This window comes from Neolamprologus brichardi, chromosome 15 (genome assembly GCF_056152115.1).
Source record: "Neolamprologus brichardi isolate AB-2024 chromosome 15, ASM5615211v1, whole genome shotgun sequence".
In the NCBI taxonomy this organism is placed as follows: domain Eukaryota; kingdom Metazoa; phylum Chordata; class Actinopteri; order Cichliformes; family Cichlidae; genus Neolamprologus; species Neolamprologus brichardi.
The window spans coordinates 38,872,501-38,890,658 of NC_142118.1; the positions used below are offsets into that span (position 1 = coordinate 38,872,501).

At 44.1% G+C, this 18,158-nt stretch overlaps 1 protein-coding gene across 3 annotated transcripts in view; it reads right to left on the reverse strand.

Moving 5' to 3' along the window:
• szt2 (SZT2 subunit of KICSTOR complex) overlaps nucleotides 1–18,158 on the reverse strand; it is a 118,411-nt gene that overhangs the window by 90,302 nt on the left and 9,951 nt on the right. The window contains exons 9-34 of one of the 3 annotated variants that reach the window (XM_087852907.1): nucleotides 17,377–17,547; nucleotides 17,060–17,291; nucleotides 16,828–16,957; nucleotides 16,377–16,522; nucleotides 15,854–16,006; nucleotides 15,668–15,782; nucleotides 15,228–15,433; nucleotides 13,845–14,081; nucleotides 13,505–13,583; nucleotides 13,344–13,432; nucleotides 12,684–12,849; nucleotides 12,466–12,583; nucleotides 12,135–12,248; nucleotides 11,732–11,935; nucleotides 11,519–11,616; nucleotides 9,954–10,092; nucleotides 9,580–9,888; nucleotides 9,292–9,499; nucleotides 8,932–8,979; nucleotides 6,301–6,428; nucleotides 5,833–6,097; nucleotides 3,733–3,910; nucleotides 3,505–3,597; nucleotides 3,263–3,338; nucleotides 905–1,195; nucleotides 615–750 (exon numbers count right to left, since the gene is read on the reverse strand). In XM_087852907.1, coding sequence (XP_087709033.1) covers nucleotides 615–750; nucleotides 905–1,195; nucleotides 3,263–3,338; nucleotides 3,505–3,597; nucleotides 3,733–3,910; nucleotides 5,833–6,097; nucleotides 6,301–6,428; nucleotides 8,932–8,979; nucleotides 9,292–9,499; nucleotides 9,580–9,888; nucleotides 9,954–10,092; nucleotides 11,519–11,616; nucleotides 11,732–11,935; nucleotides 12,135–12,248; nucleotides 12,466–12,583; nucleotides 12,684–12,849; nucleotides 13,344–13,432; nucleotides 13,505–13,583; nucleotides 13,845–14,081; nucleotides 15,228–15,433; nucleotides 15,668–15,782; nucleotides 15,854–16,006; nucleotides 16,377–16,522; nucleotides 16,828–16,957; nucleotides 17,060–17,291; nucleotides 17,377–17,547 — 4,129 coding nt within the window. Of the gene's footprint in view, nucleotides 1–614; nucleotides 751–904; nucleotides 1,196–3,262; nucleotides 3,339–3,504; nucleotides 3,598–3,732; nucleotides 3,911–5,832; nucleotides 6,098–6,300; nucleotides 6,432–8,931; nucleotides 8,980–9,291; nucleotides 9,500–9,579; nucleotides 9,889–9,953; nucleotides 10,093–11,518; nucleotides 11,617–11,731; nucleotides 11,936–12,134; nucleotides 12,249–12,465; nucleotides 12,584–12,683; nucleotides 12,856–13,343; nucleotides 13,433–13,504; nucleotides 13,584–13,844; nucleotides 14,082–15,227; nucleotides 15,434–15,667; nucleotides 15,786–15,853; nucleotides 16,007–16,376; nucleotides 16,523–16,827; nucleotides 16,958–17,059; nucleotides 17,292–17,376; nucleotides 17,548–18,158 lie in introns of all 3 variants that reach the window. The other 2 variants (XM_087852906.1, XM_087852905.1) reach the window with 2 other exon arrangements.

An 18,158-nucleotide genomic window follows, 5' to 3' on the forward strand; every position in this document is an offset into this window, starting at 1 on the left:
GTTGTTTAACGATTCTGTGTTTATCTGTTTTTCTTTGTTGCTTTAAATCAATAAAAATATCTTTGAGAAAAAAAAATGCTCTCATTGAGTTTCATGTGTCTGACATTTATTCATCTCTTCATCTGGCTGCAGACTATTGCAGCTGTCACAGGCTGAGAGATGGTGTTCACCTTGGAGAGGTCTCGCTGCAGAGCTAACGAGCACGAGGACTGGGTAACAGAAACACGACAAACTGTGGTCCAGTTTGTCGTGTTTCTCTTTCAAAGGTGTTCCTGGTTCATCTGTGCTGGAGCCACTTTAGTGCAGAAAGATCCTTTGTTCTCTGAAAGGGTTTGTTTTTGGTTCATGTTCAGCTTTCCTTTCATTCTGTTTGCTTTTTGTGGTCAAATCCAGGAAAGTGAGTAAACTCCTGCCCAAAGACGCATCAATAACTCTTTAAAGGCCATTTCAGAAACTCACTGCAGAAAAAGCAACGTCACCAGTTTATGTTTATTTCTCCATGTCAGCACTTTTAAAAAGGTCAAAGTGTGATTTCATTAAAATCCTACCAACAAAGGATCTTTACTGCAATCGATCAGGAAATGTTGAGATAAAAACTGGATTTTGCACACGACCTGTTATGATGGAAGTCTGCCATGGCTTCGATCTCCAGAGGCAGCGTCAGGACAAAGATATCCAGCGTGACTGAGAGTTCGTTCAGATCTACAGACCGCACCGCCTCAGCGTTCTCCAGGCAGGAAATGACCTCACCTGCAAACACAACTGTGAAGTAAGCTCGGGAACAAAATTAACAGAAGCAGCAACTCTTTGAAGTGGTGATTTATAGAAACAGTAACACAGCTTCAGAGATTCTGCCTTGCACAGAAAGAAGCCACTTAGGCTGAGAGCAGTCAGCTGTGCTCACCCAGGCACGTGGGCAGCGTCTGCATGGGCACGGAGCCATGGCAGCTCTTCATGTTGACAGAGCAGGTGATATGAACAAACAGCGGTGGCATGTCCAGCTGTGGGGCCTCGTTCTCCAGCAGCGACTCGCCCTCCAGGATGCTGAACGAGTCCTGGTCCTGGTTCACAGTGTTGGAGTCAGACAGGGACTGGTCCTCGCCCTCTCCCTGGGAGCTGCTGCCTGGGTGCTCCTCATACTCCACCACCAGATCCGTGTCACTCTCCGTCATTATGCAGGAAGACGGCACATTTTCTGCAAGTGCAGCAAGACAACTTTAAAGTAGTCGTAAGAATCAGAAAATCTCTGCAAACTCTTTCTGTTGTTTCACGTCTTTGGTTAAAAAGGTTTTAGGAAAGACTTTATTTTACTTTCAGACTCTTTAATGACCCACAGGGACCACGTGGATCCTGCCTGTTGTGCATTGTTGTGCATGTGTGGACTACATGCCAACTACAGGAAAAGCGACCCCCGTCTTGACGTTGTTCTCTCGATAATGCAGGACTGCATTGGGCGTTCCAGGAAATAAAGGACTCCACATGAACGTCTAATTCCTGAAGGTTACTCACTGAGTTATAATAACTTGTGTGTTTGTGTCAGTGTCTAACAGTAAATATAACTGTATATGAATACATAGACGAGTATCAGACATTATCTTACTGCTACAATATAACCTGCATTATTAACATTAATAATATATCCTACACTGATGTTGCATTAGAGATGTTTATTAAAGCTACTGCCACCATGCTAACCTTTTATTACAGGTGCAGCGATGATTATTTTATACACACTGCATGTTTGTGCTCATTCAGAGTTGATGCTCAGTCTATTAAAGAAGGTTTTAAGCTTTGTGAAGCTCTGTCGTCACACTCTGTAGTGTAGGTGACCTGGAGCACAGAAGGATAAACAGTGTACACGCTTACAAACACATAATCCAGAAACCTGCCAAAGGTCCGAAATTCATTTAGCTTCTAACTGCATTTCAGTTTGTTTGGTAACAGATGACAGAAGACAAGAAAAGGACCTCAGGGACCATCTAGGCTTCAAATTTATTGCCATGTATGGAAAGTGTGATAGAAAGAGGAACTTCTGTGTCTGTTTTTAGCCATCTAACATGTACCATTTACTGTAATCGACGTATATGATCTGCAATCGACGTATTTGATCTGCAATCGAGGTATTTGATCTGCGATCGACGTATTTGATCTGCGATCGACGTATTTGATCTGCGATCGACGTATTTGATCTGCGATCGACGTATTTGATCTGCGATCGACGTATTTGATCTGCGATCGACGTATTTGATCTGCAATCGACGTATTTGATCTGCGATCGACGTATTTGATCTGCGATCGACGTATTTGATCTGCAATCGACGTATTTGATCTGCAATCGACGTATTTGATCTGCAATCGACATATTTGATCTGTAATCGATGAGAGAAGGGGCGTAAACCCTGATGTTATAAAAGCATTTTCAGGTGTATTCTTAGCTGATGTGATGCTGCTTCTCCTCCTGTGTGTGTTTGACTGCACTCTTCTGGGCCTCTGCTGGTTTGTTTCATTGCTCCACATTTATTGAATTCACCTCAAAAGGAGCTGATGTGTCTCGCGTTTCTACAACATGAAACAGAAGTCGCTGAAATAACGACGTATAAGGCTGATTAAAAACTAAGTGATGAAGCACGAACACAAAAGTCCTGGATGTTAAATGTGAAACGAGCCGTACTAAAATGATCAGTTTAACCAGGCTCGGCCTCAGAGTCTTCCTCATCTTCACCCTACTTTGAGTTAAAGAAGCAACACCTTCTACACCTTTCTCCCAGACACTGAAGTCTCCATAACGATTGCTTTCCATTATAAATGTGTAACGCTCATGAGCAGGCAGGCGCTGTTAGTTATTGACTGGAGAGGAATATCTGAATGGAGCATTTAGGGCTCAGGATGGACGACTGCTGAAAATACACTCGTTTTATTTTCCCTTTCAATCACACATTTTATATTTTGTAGCCTCCTCCAACAACAGCAGCCCTTTTGTTGAGTCACGTTTTCACAGTAATTTCGATTATTCAACCTTTTGGCTACAGGGGGCAAGTTATCAACAGCTACAGGAGGAAGAAAAGAAACAAAAAGCTACGACATCCCTGCACAGAAGCTTCCAGGGAAGATTAGAAGCATAACAACTTGTGCTTAATGAAGGACGAAACATGATCCTCAACTTTTAATATTTGTTACTGCTGAACACTGAACTGAATGTGTGAGCTGACGGGAGACGAACAACAAACCCAAACTAAAGGCAAGCTTTCAGAACGGCCTTTACCGTCTTCAGTGGCGGGCTCAGCTTCTGACAGCAGCTCTTCACTCGGCCGTCTTTTCATCTCGCCGTCCTCCGACTCCTGTGAAGGAAAATCAGAGCAGCAAGGTTCATGCTCAGATATCGCTCATCTCTCTCTTCAGTTTCTCTGAAATAAACAGTTTTTAGTTCCCCCCAACATCTGATTTGTCCAAATCCTTGATGATATCCATCTAACCTGCTGTGTGACGTATTTGTAGCAAACTCACCTCTTTCTTGGATGAAGGTGGAGAGTAGTAGAAGTAGTGTGGATTGGAGGGAACACTTTTGAAATACTGAGAGAGGATCTCCATGAATTTATCCTGACAACAGTTTAAAATTGAAATGATAATTATTTAAAGCTGTTAAATAATTATATAATAATAATAAATAATTCTTCTGGTACAAGAATCAGCTTTAAGGAACTGAAGAGTGGGGGATTCCCCTTCAGACACTACCTGTATTATTTTGTGCAGATCTGGATACACGTCACACGTGGGCTGCGTCTGCAGCAGCGTCAGAGGGAATTCTGGTATCGTTCCTTTCTTGGGCTCCTCCTTGATCGGTGGAGATGTAGGAGCAGAGGAATCAGGAGCTCCTCTGGATTCAGCCTCACTGGTGTCCTCCACTTCAACACTGCAGCCAGAAATATCACACAATTAATAACTGTGTCAGAACATGAGTCTCATTGCAGACTGACCTTAAAACAGTCGTTATAAAAGTGCTGTGGAAGGAAAAGAGCCAACACACCCACAGCAAACTTATGAACTGGAACATGTTAACAGATCTGATTCATCGAAGGACGATTAGCGACATCGTGTGGTGGTTTGTTGCTTTATCTGAATGATGACTGGTGAAAGTGAAACATGCATTGATCATGTTTCACTTTGTAAAACCTCTAAACTTATTACAGAAGAAAGTGATACGAATGATTCATAATGTTAAATATAGAGAACATACAAATAAATTATTTATAAAATCGAAATGATTAAAATGAGGAGATTTAGTGAAATTACGGACACTATTAATTATGTTTAAGGCTAAAAATAATATTTTGCCCTTTAAGTTACAAAGAGTATTTTTATTGTGTTCAGGGGGAGAAGACAGCAGAAGGAAATGTTATTTTAAGCATCAGCTAGCTCGGACTACACACAGACTAATGAGTCCAACGGTTAGGAGTATACGACTGTGGAACTCACTTCATTTTAATTTAAAGAGTTGTATAAATTTACATTGTTTTAAAAAGTGTTACATGCTTAAAACAATAACTCAATATGAAGAATGTGAATGAAACTGGAGTTCATTGAAAAAGGATCCATTAGAATTTTTGTTTTATTTATTTTAATTTTAATTTTTCTCCTTGTTACTATGTGGAGCGGTTATTCTGATTGTAAATTTGTTGTTTGGTTTGGGTTAGGACTGCAGATAAATGTTAATGTTAGTTTGTCCTGATTTTTGGTGCCCACTTGTAATATAAATTGGATTGTAGATAGGGGGCGGGGTTTAATAAGAATATTTTCTTCTTCCTGCTCCTTTTCACACATGGTTGTAGTGCTTTTGATAGAAAGTGTGGTTGGTTTGTTTGAATTGTTGTACCAAGTGTGAAATAAATAAATAAATAAATGAAATCACTTCTCAAACAGCTCTGACATCCTGGAGGTCTCAGAGCGCCACATTATTCCAACAGAGCACCCACTGTGGGGGCACAGGCCCACCGTGGGAGCGCAGGCCCACCGTGGGAGGGCAGGCCCACCGTGGGAGGGCAGGCCCACCGTGGGAGCGCAGGCCCACAGACTGCATTTAGGAAACAGACACCATCCTTCTTACATTACAAACATTTTCATGAAGCTACATTAAATGACACTAAAACTTTGCTTAGTTGTATCATAGTTTTGTGCTGTTTTCGTTCTTCTGACTCTTCAATCAAATGGTGGCAAAAGGCTCCCCCCACCTCCCCCACCCTTCCCAAGTCTCCTGTCAGAGATCTCATCCTGCTAAACTGGAGCTCTTCTTCCCCACGTTCGCTTGCTTACAGGGGCCGGTCTGGAGGTTTTTACTGCAGTTTACTGAGTCTTTCCCTGACAATGTAAAGCACAGTGAGAAGACGGGCGCTTAGACATGTGACTACAAAACACAAAGACTTGTTTATAATATAACTAAACCGTCTTTTTACAGGAAAGTGGAGAATAAATAAAGTTCATTAACATAACAAACGAATCAAAGTATGTTTGAGTAGCACCAACATCAGCACATGTGAAGAAAAACCTGACGTAGGCCTCAGTGGATGTGACTTCACCAGCTCAGACAGCACCACCTGCTGGACAGTTTCAGTCATTACCAAATAACTAAACTATATCCTGATGGTTTGCATGCCACCAGATAAACAGATCCACAGACAGATGGGCAGAAACGTGGGTTACTCCCTGTGCGGAGATGTTTTATGTAAACCAAAATATAAGAAGGTGATAAGCTGTAACTTTTAAATGCTGATTATGTTAAATAGAAGCAACTTATTTCTCAAAAACTGGCATTTGTCTGATTCTGATGATTGGCTTCACCTGCACGAAGAGGCCACTTTATCGTCGAGTTGCTCCCCCTCAGCTTCACCAATGATAAACGTGGCGGGGCTCCTTGAAGGCTTCAGAGGCCCTCCTCCCCATCCTGGAGTCTTGCCGTGTTCCCTGAACACCCTGATGTGTCCACATAGCGTCTGCAGGAAGGAGGTGATGTCGATCTCCTGCAGCGATTCTTCACAGTAGTCCATCGCCATCAGGACGTCCTGGGAGCTGATGTTGTAGGACTGCTGCAGGCTGCGGTATACACCTGACAACAACATGGACGCGTGACCAAAGGACACTCAGACGAGTTTCAGTCACTGTATTTTAACACCTGTGAAATCATGTGACGTGTTGCACTGCTGTGATGAACTTAACCTCCTCATTTTTGTGTGTTTTGATGGAGTAAGGATTTTTCTTTTTGACTACTCAGTTAAGCTCGGAGCATTCGTGTTGGTGGACACAGATCACCTTTGACGTAGCTCTGGTAGTAATGCTCCTGCAGCATGCTGCAGTAGTTGGCCAGCTCCTTGTGTTTGTGAGGCTGAGACAGGAGGTCGGTCCAAGGAGACGGACTGCTGCGATCCTGAGACAGAGACCTGCTGGGGAACAACGGCACAGAAAAGACACTGAGACGAGGAACCGGGTCTGACAGGATGATGAAGGATCAGTTGAACCCACAAGGACAGATTACGTTAGTACATAAAACCTCAATCTCACACATGTAGAAAACAGTGCTGGTTAAAATACAGACAGCTCCATTGCACCTAGTTTTGCATAAGCACTTACATGTAAGCATGAACCCATATCTGCACCAGTACAGGCCCAGTCACAAGGCCGAGAGACCAGTCGATGAAACCCTCACAAGCCAAAATCCTTCTGACCGACTGCTAAATGACCGACATGCATTTCCCAAAGCAAATACATTTGACTGTTTCCATGTTAACCAGTGGTTGTTGACTGGTCTCTATGCTTATGTGACTGGGACTGGGGATTAAGCATCATCGAAGGAGCCAATAAGCCTGTGAGGGACAGCTGAACCTCCACAGCAAGCATCTGAAGCGCTGAATCAGGGGAGGAGCAAACACGATTTATCAGGACAAAGTCAGACGAGTCATTTATTAATATTTCTGTTTTTAACCTAAGTGTAGAAATTATTTGTGTGTGTTTATAGGTTTGTAGTTTAAACTTAACAACAGTCTTAATTCAGTGTTGACACCCAGAGTTAACTGTTAAGCACAGGAAGTCTTATTGTTTCCCAGTTAACCCATTCTAAGTATTAGCATGAACTCCAGACTCCAGTATGCTTGTGTTTATAAACATCAGCATAACTTTACATGTTTACAAATATGTCGTGGTGTCAGTTTAAGCATCACCAGTCTCTGCATCCCCGCTACATCAATGGTTCACAAACTGTGGTACGCGTGGTGGTACTTTGGCGCCATCTAGAGGTACGCGGGAAGTCTGCAGATTAAATGATATCTGGTACATTCTGGTTCAAACGTACAGCTCTGCTATCACTTCCAACATAAATGAAGACAGAAAACTAAACAGCAGTGACGTTTGTAGGGTTACTGAAGTTGGGCTAGCTGCTATATAATGATGTGCTACGTGATCGCTAGCTACACAGCTATGTTAGCATAAACACAGTGAAGCTGGAGGATGAACGCTAACTTTTTTCCCCTCGATAAAAGTTAACGTGAAGGTTCCTGATGGTTAGAGACAAATACAGTCGCATGGCAGGATGCTGTAAACGGACCAAACTTCAGCAGGAGAACAACTGAGATAATCCATCCACAATACGAGGTTAGTCATTCATATACTGCTGCTGGGCTGCAGCTACATCGTAAGGGTTTAAACACTGAGCTGTAAAATGAACAGTGGTGATAAAAACCGAGAGAGGCCGACAGCGATCACTGACTGTTTTTACGGGCTTGTTGAGATTAGAAAAAAGTATTAAAACATGTTAAAAACACAACATAATAAACACGGAGCAGTTTGTTCAGACGTCATCACTTAGCGATTGGCTATCCCACCTGCTGCGACTGTTTGTTATTATTATGACGTGTCACATCCTGTTCATGACAGTTAAAATCAATAACATTCATATAAGAAATAAAACTGTCTCGTGTAAACTGCATGTGGAGTTAAACAGGCTGATCTACACTGTTCAGTGTCTGTGTGACAATATTATATAGAATAACAGGTAGAAATAATCATCCCTGACAAATATACAGAGTTTGGCTTCAAATGTCACCACAATCCACAATGTCAGTGTTTGAGGTGCACCAGTAAACACTGCCAACTATTTTAAACTGTTTCTGTCAGCTTCAAGCATGCAGTGAGCGTCGTGTCACACAGGAAACTGAATGATTGCATTACTCAGTCACACCAGCACAAATAATGTAAACAGAAAGTTTGATCTGTCCACATCATGAATTAAAACTATAGTTCATGTGTAATCCTCGGCTCATCAGCAGTGAGGCTGGTTCTCCAATAAAACTAATTACAAACCTGCAGCCTGTGATATCAGCAGTGTTAATACATATAAACACAGGGAGGCCAGCATCCCACTGAGACTTTCATAATTCATGTTCGTGGATAAAAACTTTGCATATAAAACATGGATGTAGATCCCAGGTTTAAATATCAGTCTAAACTGGAAGTGTCTTAAACCTGCATCCCTTCCCACAGGAAGTGACCGTCTGAGGCAATTTTGATTTACAACCTGAAAAAAAACACATCTTAGTATTTATGATACAAACATCATTTTTATGTCTTATTCAGTAGGACGGGACAGCAGGCATGAAGGCAAGGCCACAGTTTTAAGAGACTTCAACAATGTCAGAGCTCCAAATGAGCACATGACAGCGACAGGAGAAGAAATGTGACCCTTTGATGAGCGTCTGGCTTTCTCTGATGTATGCAGCAACAGGAGGAAGCACAGACAGGCCGGGGAGCAGATGCTGTTACCAGCCTAGTTTTATTAAAGCCGCACCGTCCCGCTCTACAAGCGCATCCCTAAGTTGGCAGAAGTGTCCAGTGAGAGCTGAGCAGCCCCTCAGCAGACAGAAGGAGAGCAGACAGACAGACGTGTGCTACCTGAACTTCATCTGCTGACACATCTCCCAGGACTCTGCATCTCGGGCTCTATTCTCACCCGTGAAGACAACCAGAGACACACATGTTAACATCTCCACTGCAACAGTCCTCACAGTGCGTCGCACAATCATGACAAAGCCTGATTACAACACTCTTTGTCTAGTACTTCTTCTAAGACTGGCTTAGATGAGCCATATTCAGTATTTGATAACAGTGTCATTATGATGAGAGGACCGTTAGCCAAAGTTACAAAAAGACCCAAATATATACAGTAATTCTAGATGCCTGATTGTACCTGACAACACAACTGTAAAAACGTGTCTCTCAGTGTTTCATGCTTGCTTGTTTTCCCCTCAGTACCTGAAGAAGACGTCTCTGGGTTGGCGGCTGGAGTTTGGGTGAACCAGCTGCTCTTTCAGATTCTCCAGCGAACAGTTGTAGACGTAAACTGGACACTTCAGCTGGCTGCTGTCACCAGTGCTCTGCTGGGAAAGCTGTCTGCTGAGGCTGATATGGAAGTCTGTCTTCTGTGGTTCAGAGAAGTGCACTCCTTCTTTTTCTGCAGCATCTGGAAACATCAGGAAAAAGTCAATCTTTGTGCAAAATGTTTGAACAACTAAAATCCTGCAGACGTGGTTTTAGGCTCACCTGAGCCCGGCATCCAACTCTCCATCTCTGAGCCTCTGCTGTCCCAGCTGTTCTGCTCCAGGGTCTGGGAGTCAGCAGCTCCCGTCTGGCCATCAGATGGAGATGAGAGCACAGGGGACCTGGCAGTGCCGGAGCTCAGTCGCCGACTAGAGCGCAGGCTGAGTCCAGACTCGGACCCTTCAGCGCCACCAGTGGACCCAGACAAAGAGTCGGCCTGAGATTTGTTGCTGGGAGTCAAAGTGTCGTCCTCCTGTGTGCTCACATTACTGCGAGGCTCGCTCTCTCCTGCAGCCATCAGCATCAGAACATCTGCAACGTAACAAACATCATGAGAGTGAGCTGGAACCACCAGAGCCAACAAGCTCCAGACTCACCTGTGAAGGTAGCAGGAAGGAAGGTGAGGATTAGATGCTGGGAGCTGATGCACTTGGCATAACATCTCCACTGTGGCGCAGAGCAGCTGCTCTCCAACAACAGGGGCTCTTCATCCACGAGGTCTGCGTTGCTGAAACTCTGCCAAACACAACAGACATTTGTCACGAATACAGGAAAGACCAACGAGGGACCTGAAGCAGCTCCCGCTGCAGATTTCCAGTGTAGCTGTGGCTAGGGCTGGGTTTTTATAATCGATTTATCAATTAAAATCGATTCTGGCTTGGATTACGCAAAATTGATTCATTAAAATCCTGAATGAATTTTTAATATAAATTTATTTTGCCCGAAACGCCAGAATCTCAGGTGAAATCTCACAAAATTTCAACAACCACCAAACAGCTAAGACAGTAACTGAGAGCAGGAACACGGCTTCTGCACAAAGACTTAAACACACAGCGCAGATCAGAATCAGTGAGATGTCGAATTTCTCACGGTCGGGGCTGAAAGCCGACAGCTCGCTGATTCTGATCTGTGGGCGGGTCGAGCTTTGTGTTCACGCCCTTTATGCGCTGATTCTAAAGCTGTTAGTTTATCTCTCTCCAAACAATATTGACCAAACCAGCAGCAAAAGAAGATAAAACTACGCTTCACATAAACATCGTCATGTATTCACTCTGACTTTTACTGTTTTGCTTCGACCACGATGCACAGCTCTCTCTCTCTCTCTCTGTACTGTTTTCTGCATTATTCGCTTGCTTGTTACGCACAAGTCTACAGTTGTTTACAGGCTGTCGGCCGACGGTTTTTTTTTTCCCGTTTTACATACTTCCGAAAAGAAAACCTAATTTCTGCCGTTCAATACTGAACAAATTTAAACTTTTTAGAATTATGCAAAATGCAAAACGCTCAGCCGTGTCTCTAATAAAACCGCTGTAACTTCAGAGGTAATGTTCATGTGTTGATTAATGGTTTTCTTTCCTTTTTGATGTACTGCAGAATATCTTTATAAAATCCCAAAACAGGAAAATCTCCTTCATGTTTTTCTGTGTTTTATCTTCAGCTACTTTGACACAAAGGCCTCTGCTGTGACGCTCACACCTGTGATATAGTCTTGCGTGTGTCAGCTTCCTTTTTATAGATAAAAAAATGTAAATGTACTGATCTGAATTATAATATTTCTGACTGTCAAAATTTCCCAGATTCAAATCGAATTGAATTGAATCGATTCTAGAAATCAGTGACGATACCCAGCCCTAGCTGTGGCCTCATTACCTGCAGAAACAGTCAGAGAGCTCAAGAGGACAATTTCAATTTATTAGAGAAATGTTTGCATTCCTATCCCATGATTTACTTTAGTACGTTTATCTAGAAACAGCAGAAGAAAACAATACAAGTATCACAGACGTGTGGCAATCAAGCCTAAAGGCACCAACGGCTCTAAAGATTCAAAGATTCAAAGGCTTCAACAGATCATCACGAGCTGCAGTTGGAAACAACATAAATAAAACAGCTGACACACTTAAACGTGACACAGGTTTGGTTTTGTGTAAATGTGGGAGATCACCTGTAAAGTGCTGGTTGACCCCATCACCTCTTTGCTGCTGCCGGCCGTGTAGAATGACGTCATCGTGTCCTGTTTCTCTGCAGGCTTCACGCTCTCCTCTAAAGAAACCGAGACGACAGAGAAACTGATAAAATAGAGAACACAACAACTCTCCTATCATCATAATGGGATCATCTACCTCCAGCGATACTCTGGATACAGACTCGTACAGACCTTTAATAACCGGCAGGGAGAACGGAGCGACGTGGCCGTCTCGTTCCCGCTCCAAGATGTGATGCATGAAGGCGACGTGGTCCCCGTCGGCTAACGGGATCTCTCTGTCGCTCAGCTCGTTCTCCAGGCTGGTGTGGAAGAGGCTGAGCAGGAGCTCGTTGGGCAGGCAGTGGGAGCTGTTCAGCTGCTCCTCATTCCCCATCGCTGAGCACGAAAAGGGAAACGCGCACATCAGAAAATTCAGCTCAAATCGATCCTTTTTTTAATTTCATTATAATTTCCAAGCGTATAGATGCATGTTGTAGGACACCGATGGAAGTGAGATGCATTAAAATCAGCGAGCCCTCATATACAGGACGCTACTCTGTCTAAAGCAGGTTGAAGTAAAGCGTGCTGCACATACCTGTGCTGAATGTGACAAAAAACAGCTCGACCTGCTGGCATTTTGGGAGCAGCTTAATGAGGTCGAACTGGAAAGGAACCATGTGGATGCTCTCCTCAGAGACCAGATGTTCTCCTGCACACATGATGGAAAATCATCACATTTTCAAACAAGCAAACGCTGAGCCATCGAGGCTTTAACGTCTTCAGCTTTAGTTTAATGTTTGACTAAAATGAGCTCAACAAACGTCTCACAATGGCAGACTGAGTGCTAACACTTCAGCACGACTCTTGCAGTCATTGTTGTGATGTCATACGTTTTGCTAACGCTGATTAAAAGCTGCGTTTGTTACCTTGTGCATCCTTGAGTCCAGCTGGCAGAGAGCAGACCTGATCCTTGTTCTGACACAGCTGGCTCAGATACTCAAAGGTCATCATGGTGGACATACAGGCCAAGTCCCTCGGGAAGATCTGCAACACAACAGGGACGCGTAAACCAAACCTGCTGCTTTTAACGAGCTTCACGTACAGACACAGAGCAGAGCAACTTGTATAAACCAGCTTTTCGTACCGCTCGAGGGAGCTCCTGGTACTTCAGGCCCTGAAAGGAGCGGTGCTGATCCGTGCAGTTCACCGTGCCGCACTGCGGTTCCACCCAGCATTCGGTCACAAGGTTCAGCTCTGTGTCCAGGTCGACCGCCTCCACCTCGGTGTCGTTGTCATCGTCGGTGGAGAAGCTAGAACTCCACGAAAGACAAAACAAAAGGCTGAAAATTGAACAGTTCAGCTGAGCTTAGAGTGTTAAAGAGCTTCGTGTTAGATCAACACTTTACAAACGTCGACGCAGTATCAGGGTGTCTCAGATTAAATGACAATGACACGCTGCTGACATAAACATGTCAGTCACACAGCTTCTTCCTCATCACAGAGCTGACCAACCACACGCTGACCAGCTGCAGCTTTGCAATAAATATGAATAAATCAGTCAAACTGAGCCTGGATGTAAAATGCTGCGTTATGTACATGTTACTGTTTTTTAAATGAATTCCACTGTTTCTGGTTTCTGTTGCTTATCTGCAGCTTTAATAAACAGGTGAACTAAACGTGGACTTTTCCCCTAACACAGGTTTGATCACGCTGAACTCAAAGTGACAACACCTTCCTGTTGCTGTTAATCAAAGCTCCGTCCTAACAGTGTCCTGGTCTAAACTCTGGGTACTGCCAGGCTTACCTGTCCTTAGTTGAGGTAGAGTGAGGGGGAAACAGGATGTACTGAACAATACAAGAGTGACTCTCTCTGTCCACGTCTCCTGACGTTCCCTGAAGACACAAAACCAAATCAGGATCACAGAGAATCCCTTTGGCAGAGCAGTTTGTGCTGCTGCTCTTTACCTTCATCGGCAGCTCGATCACCATGTTTATGATGCCCTCGCCACTGGCAGCAAAGTTGAAGCCTTCTGACAGGCGAATCCTGCAGACATCAGGACAATTTTAAGGTTTTGCATCTCAAAGAGAAGAAATTTGTAAACAGAGACACTTAAAGAATCCTGAATGTAGATCATCATCTTTGTTTGTTCCAGTTTGATTTATGGGAGAGCAGCTTAACCACAGAGTAGATACCATCACAATCACGCTGAAAAGCTGCTCAAATGCGTGTATTTCTTCCTCTGGCTCATTTATATTCGTAGCTGTCGTGTTTTTAAAGAGATCACATTTAACAGTGTGAACTTACTCCGAGAGCATGGACAGGATATGGGCAACAGCCTGCATGGCTACAGCCGGTCCCTGGCTGCTCTGCACGGCCCACACCCAACGCTGGTGCAGGAAGTAACGCGACAGAGAGGCCAGCGTCGAGGAGGCCGTGCGGTTCGCTGCCACACTGAGGGGTGCGGCGGTGTTGGAGGGCAGTGGGAAGTTCTCCATGTTGAAGATGAAGGGAGTCCTGAAGTCTAGAGGAAGCTTGTCATACCTGCACAGGACCAGCAGTTAGTCTCCGTTCAGTTACTGTAGCAACAGCAAACTGTGTAACCAGTAGGGATGGGTATCGTTTAGGTTTTATCCGATACCGGTGCCAAACCGGTACTTTTGAAACGGTGCCGGTGCTTAAAGAATGGAGAACACAAAATTGGTCCAAAAACCTCTCATGTTCAGCTGTTTTTTTGTAAAAAGATAACAATGTTAGCCTTTTCTGCAGCTATGGGGCATATATGGTATCACTCTTGGCTGGAAGCAGCTTAAACAATGGAAAAAACACAAACTTTGTCCAAAAACCTCTCATGTTTAACTGTTTTCCACTTTTTCTTTGGTCATTTTAGCCTTTTTGTCCAGGGTGAAGGGAGTATCTGCCATCAAACAAGAAGACAGCCGCATGTAGCTATGATGGTGTTTGCTAGTTCACCTTACATGCATTAATGTAATAACATGGTTAGCCTACTCAACGTAAATTACACACCAACAACATGAAGCTACTCACGCAGAGAAGAACGGCTGCTGCTGCATCATCATCCTCATCATTTCTGCTACACTGGCAGGGCTAGGGGCCAGGACTCTCCTCTTCGGGTTTTTGGGGGGTGTTGCTAACTCCGGGTCGATAACAGGCACCACACCCGCAGTAGATGTGCTCGGTGTGAGGTCTCGCAGCAAGCTATCAAATACGGCGCATTTCTCGGCTTTTAAAAAAACCCGCTATGCGTCGCCAGGTGTTTCATCAGATTTGAGGTGTTACCTCCTTTGACAGCATCACAGTATCAGCTTAAATCACTTGTTGCAGCTGCTGAGTTTGCATCTTTTGCTGTGAAGTACAGCCAGACTTTGACCGCTTCGCCTTGGGCGTTTTTAATCTGTAGCTCTGCTCTAAAAGAACGTACGTACCTGGACCCGCCTACTATCCTCGGAAACGTAAAATGATTGGCTAGAATTCAAAGTGTGTCTCAGGGAAAAAAAGCACCGAAATGTGCGCTGCTTTTCAGTCTGGTTACTACCGTTTATGTCAGAACCGGTGCCATCATGGCACCGGATACCGGTACCCATCCCTAGTAACCAGTGCTTTTAAGTGGTTATTTATTTATTATTAGACTACATGACCTTCTGGTGGCCTACTATGACATGGACCGACCTGATAAGCAGCTTTTCCAGAGGCTTACTGACCACCACCACACAGGGTCTGTCAGAGAGCGCAGGCTTGGGAGCAGGGATGGAGGGAGACTTGGATGGAGACGGGTGGCCCACAGCCTTCCTCTTGGTTTTGGGTGTTGCCTCTTTGTTCTGAACGCGATGAGGGAAGCGAAGCTTGAGGATCTGCTCTCGCAGCTCATCCACAATCTGATTTTAGAAAACAAAGCACAACACGAGTCTCAGAGAGTTACAAGTGGGGCGGTTTGTCCCCCGAGCGTAAACGTGTCCTATAACATCCTCGCATGTTTTTACAAAACTGCTCATAAAAGAAATGGAGAATTTTGTAAAAACAGTGCACAAAAAATATAATACTGTCATCTACTAACAGATATGGATCATAACACTGATATTGTATTGGCCACATGTTTTTTGACTGAGTACCTTGTTCCTAATATGGGCCGGTGTACCGATGGGGAAACCCAGACGCAGGACCATGCAGGGGGTCTTTGAGATGACACGCACCAAGTAGAAGGAGGTGGGAGGCTGATCAGAAGAGCTGCTGAGAGAAAACAGAGTGTTGAGGCAGAAGTCGTGAGTCTTAAACATCAACACCACCTGTCGTCTCACCTGTATATGAGTGTTACATACGAGTAACCCTCCACCAGCACGAAGCTGCTGCAGTCCCTCAGCAGTGACGTGAGGGCCGAGTGGGAGATGCGGCACTGGATGGTGCTGTAGCGCCCGTTGTTTCCAGGTGTGTGCAGATGTTTGGGGACAGGCCTGCAAAGGTCAAAGTGTTGTGGTAACAACGAAAGAAGGCAAAGAAAAATAAGCTGATATAAACAAATATGGCTGATAAAAAGAACACAAGAGCTTCATTATTCTTAATGCACGCTCAATCATCCAGGTAAGGAGATCTCAGTGGTTGTTGATCAATAGTCATGAGAATTTGCATAATTATGATCATAAACTGACCTCCCAGCCCATCGTTCCTTCACTGGGCTGGTTTCAGTCATTATGCAAATGTTCTGTTTATAAGATTGAAACCTGCAGCTGAGACTGAAGACGTCACCTGATGATGACCAAACGTTTCTCCCACAAACACTACGTCCAGATCAACAATCAACTTTTGGAGATTCATTATTCTTACATATCATGCTCAAGGATGATGACAATGCGATGCATGTGAAGCCATCTCTGCCAGAAGTTGGCGTCCATAGAGAGGATGGGCTTCCAGTATGATGCAAACTGGGACTGAGAGGAATCTTTCGATCCACTGTGCTGCAGAGACAAGACCTGGAGGAGGAGGAGAGACGCGGCAGCGTTAAGAGACAAACAGATAAACAGAGCTGGTCTCTACACACACTACATGTTAGTAGGTCCCACACAGCGGGAACAATAAGAACAATATTTATGTCCATTTTGGTGTCATGCTTCATAACTCTGCAGGATTTAGGAGCATTCGGGATGATAGTTTTCCAAGAAGAAAATGCAACTACGCAAAAGCAACACTTTGTGACACACACAGTTTTTAAACCTTCACCAACACAGATCATTTGGTAAGTTCCCAACATAGTGTGAAGTATAACAACAAGGCTGACCGGAGTGGTGGAGCCGGGAGGGATGTAGAACAGGGGAACTCCATTTTTGGTGCTCTCAGGAATCATGTAGTTCTCAGGCATCGAGTTAAACGACTGCAGGTGCATCAACATCTGATCAGTTTGGTTGATGCTGGAAAGGACAAACAGCACATGGATTTTCATATCAATATGTCTACATGATGGTGGCACAGAACCTCTAACTGGGAACCAGATTCCAGTCCTCGTGTCGTACCTCTGCAGCGTGTTCCAGAAGCGTCGGATGACAGAGGTGCGGTACTGGCTGGTGATGGGTTTCCTCTGGGTGCAGCTGATGTCGTGCAAGATGTCGTAGCTCCCCTCCATCGTCACCTCCACTCTGGTGGTTCTCTTGGAGGGGTCCAGTGGCCAGGAGGCAGCCGCGAGATACTCGATGTGCATGTTGTGTTTCCATAAGAGCACGAGCTTCACCTCCAGCTGAGTCCCACCTAACGTCACCAGCAGCTTCAGTCTCAACACAAACAGTTTTCCTGACTTGGTGCGAGTTGTTAGTAAAGACACACAGCCGTTTACCTTTAGTAAGGCTGATGTCTGTGATGGTGTAGCCCTCTCTCAGTCTCACAGACAGCACGCTGATTAGATGAGCATGGACCTCTTTCTCCGTGTGCTTCTTCCTCCTCATGACCAGAGCAGGGTTTCCACTGGCCGACACCAGGTGCTCATTGAACAGCTTGTGCTGGGAAACTACAACAAACAGAAGCAGTTAGTATGTGTCATGATGATTATAACCATCACTGCCATCTTCATCACTAACAATAAAGAGATTATGGCCTACAAATGCTAATAAGCTGACAATAAAGAGCAAGAGGACTAGTGATAAATGCAGCAGTGTTTGAACTCCTCGGACATTTTTATAATTCTATACATTCCTTCATATGACCTGAAATATAACTGGTTTTTCATATAATGTAGCTAAAGAGATGGAATTAAGAGAATTCAACATATCCTGTATTTATGATATGGGATACTTAGGTTTAAGATAATAATTCTTTAGTATATCATAATTCTTTAGTATAATGATTCATTAAGATTAATATTATAATTCAGCGGCTGCTTTTCTGTAAAAACTGACAGTAAAATGGAAAAAAGGAAAAAAGGCTTGGTGTAAATCAGCGGTCCTCAACCTTTTTTGCTCCACAGACGGTTTCATGTCAGACAATATTTTCACAGACCGGCCTTTAAGGTGTGGCAGATACACACAAAATAAAATGATGCGACCGAGACAAAAACTGTGGTGTTTTGTAAATATAATAATAAATATGATTTCACTGTGTAACTTTATTAGCAGCGTCCTC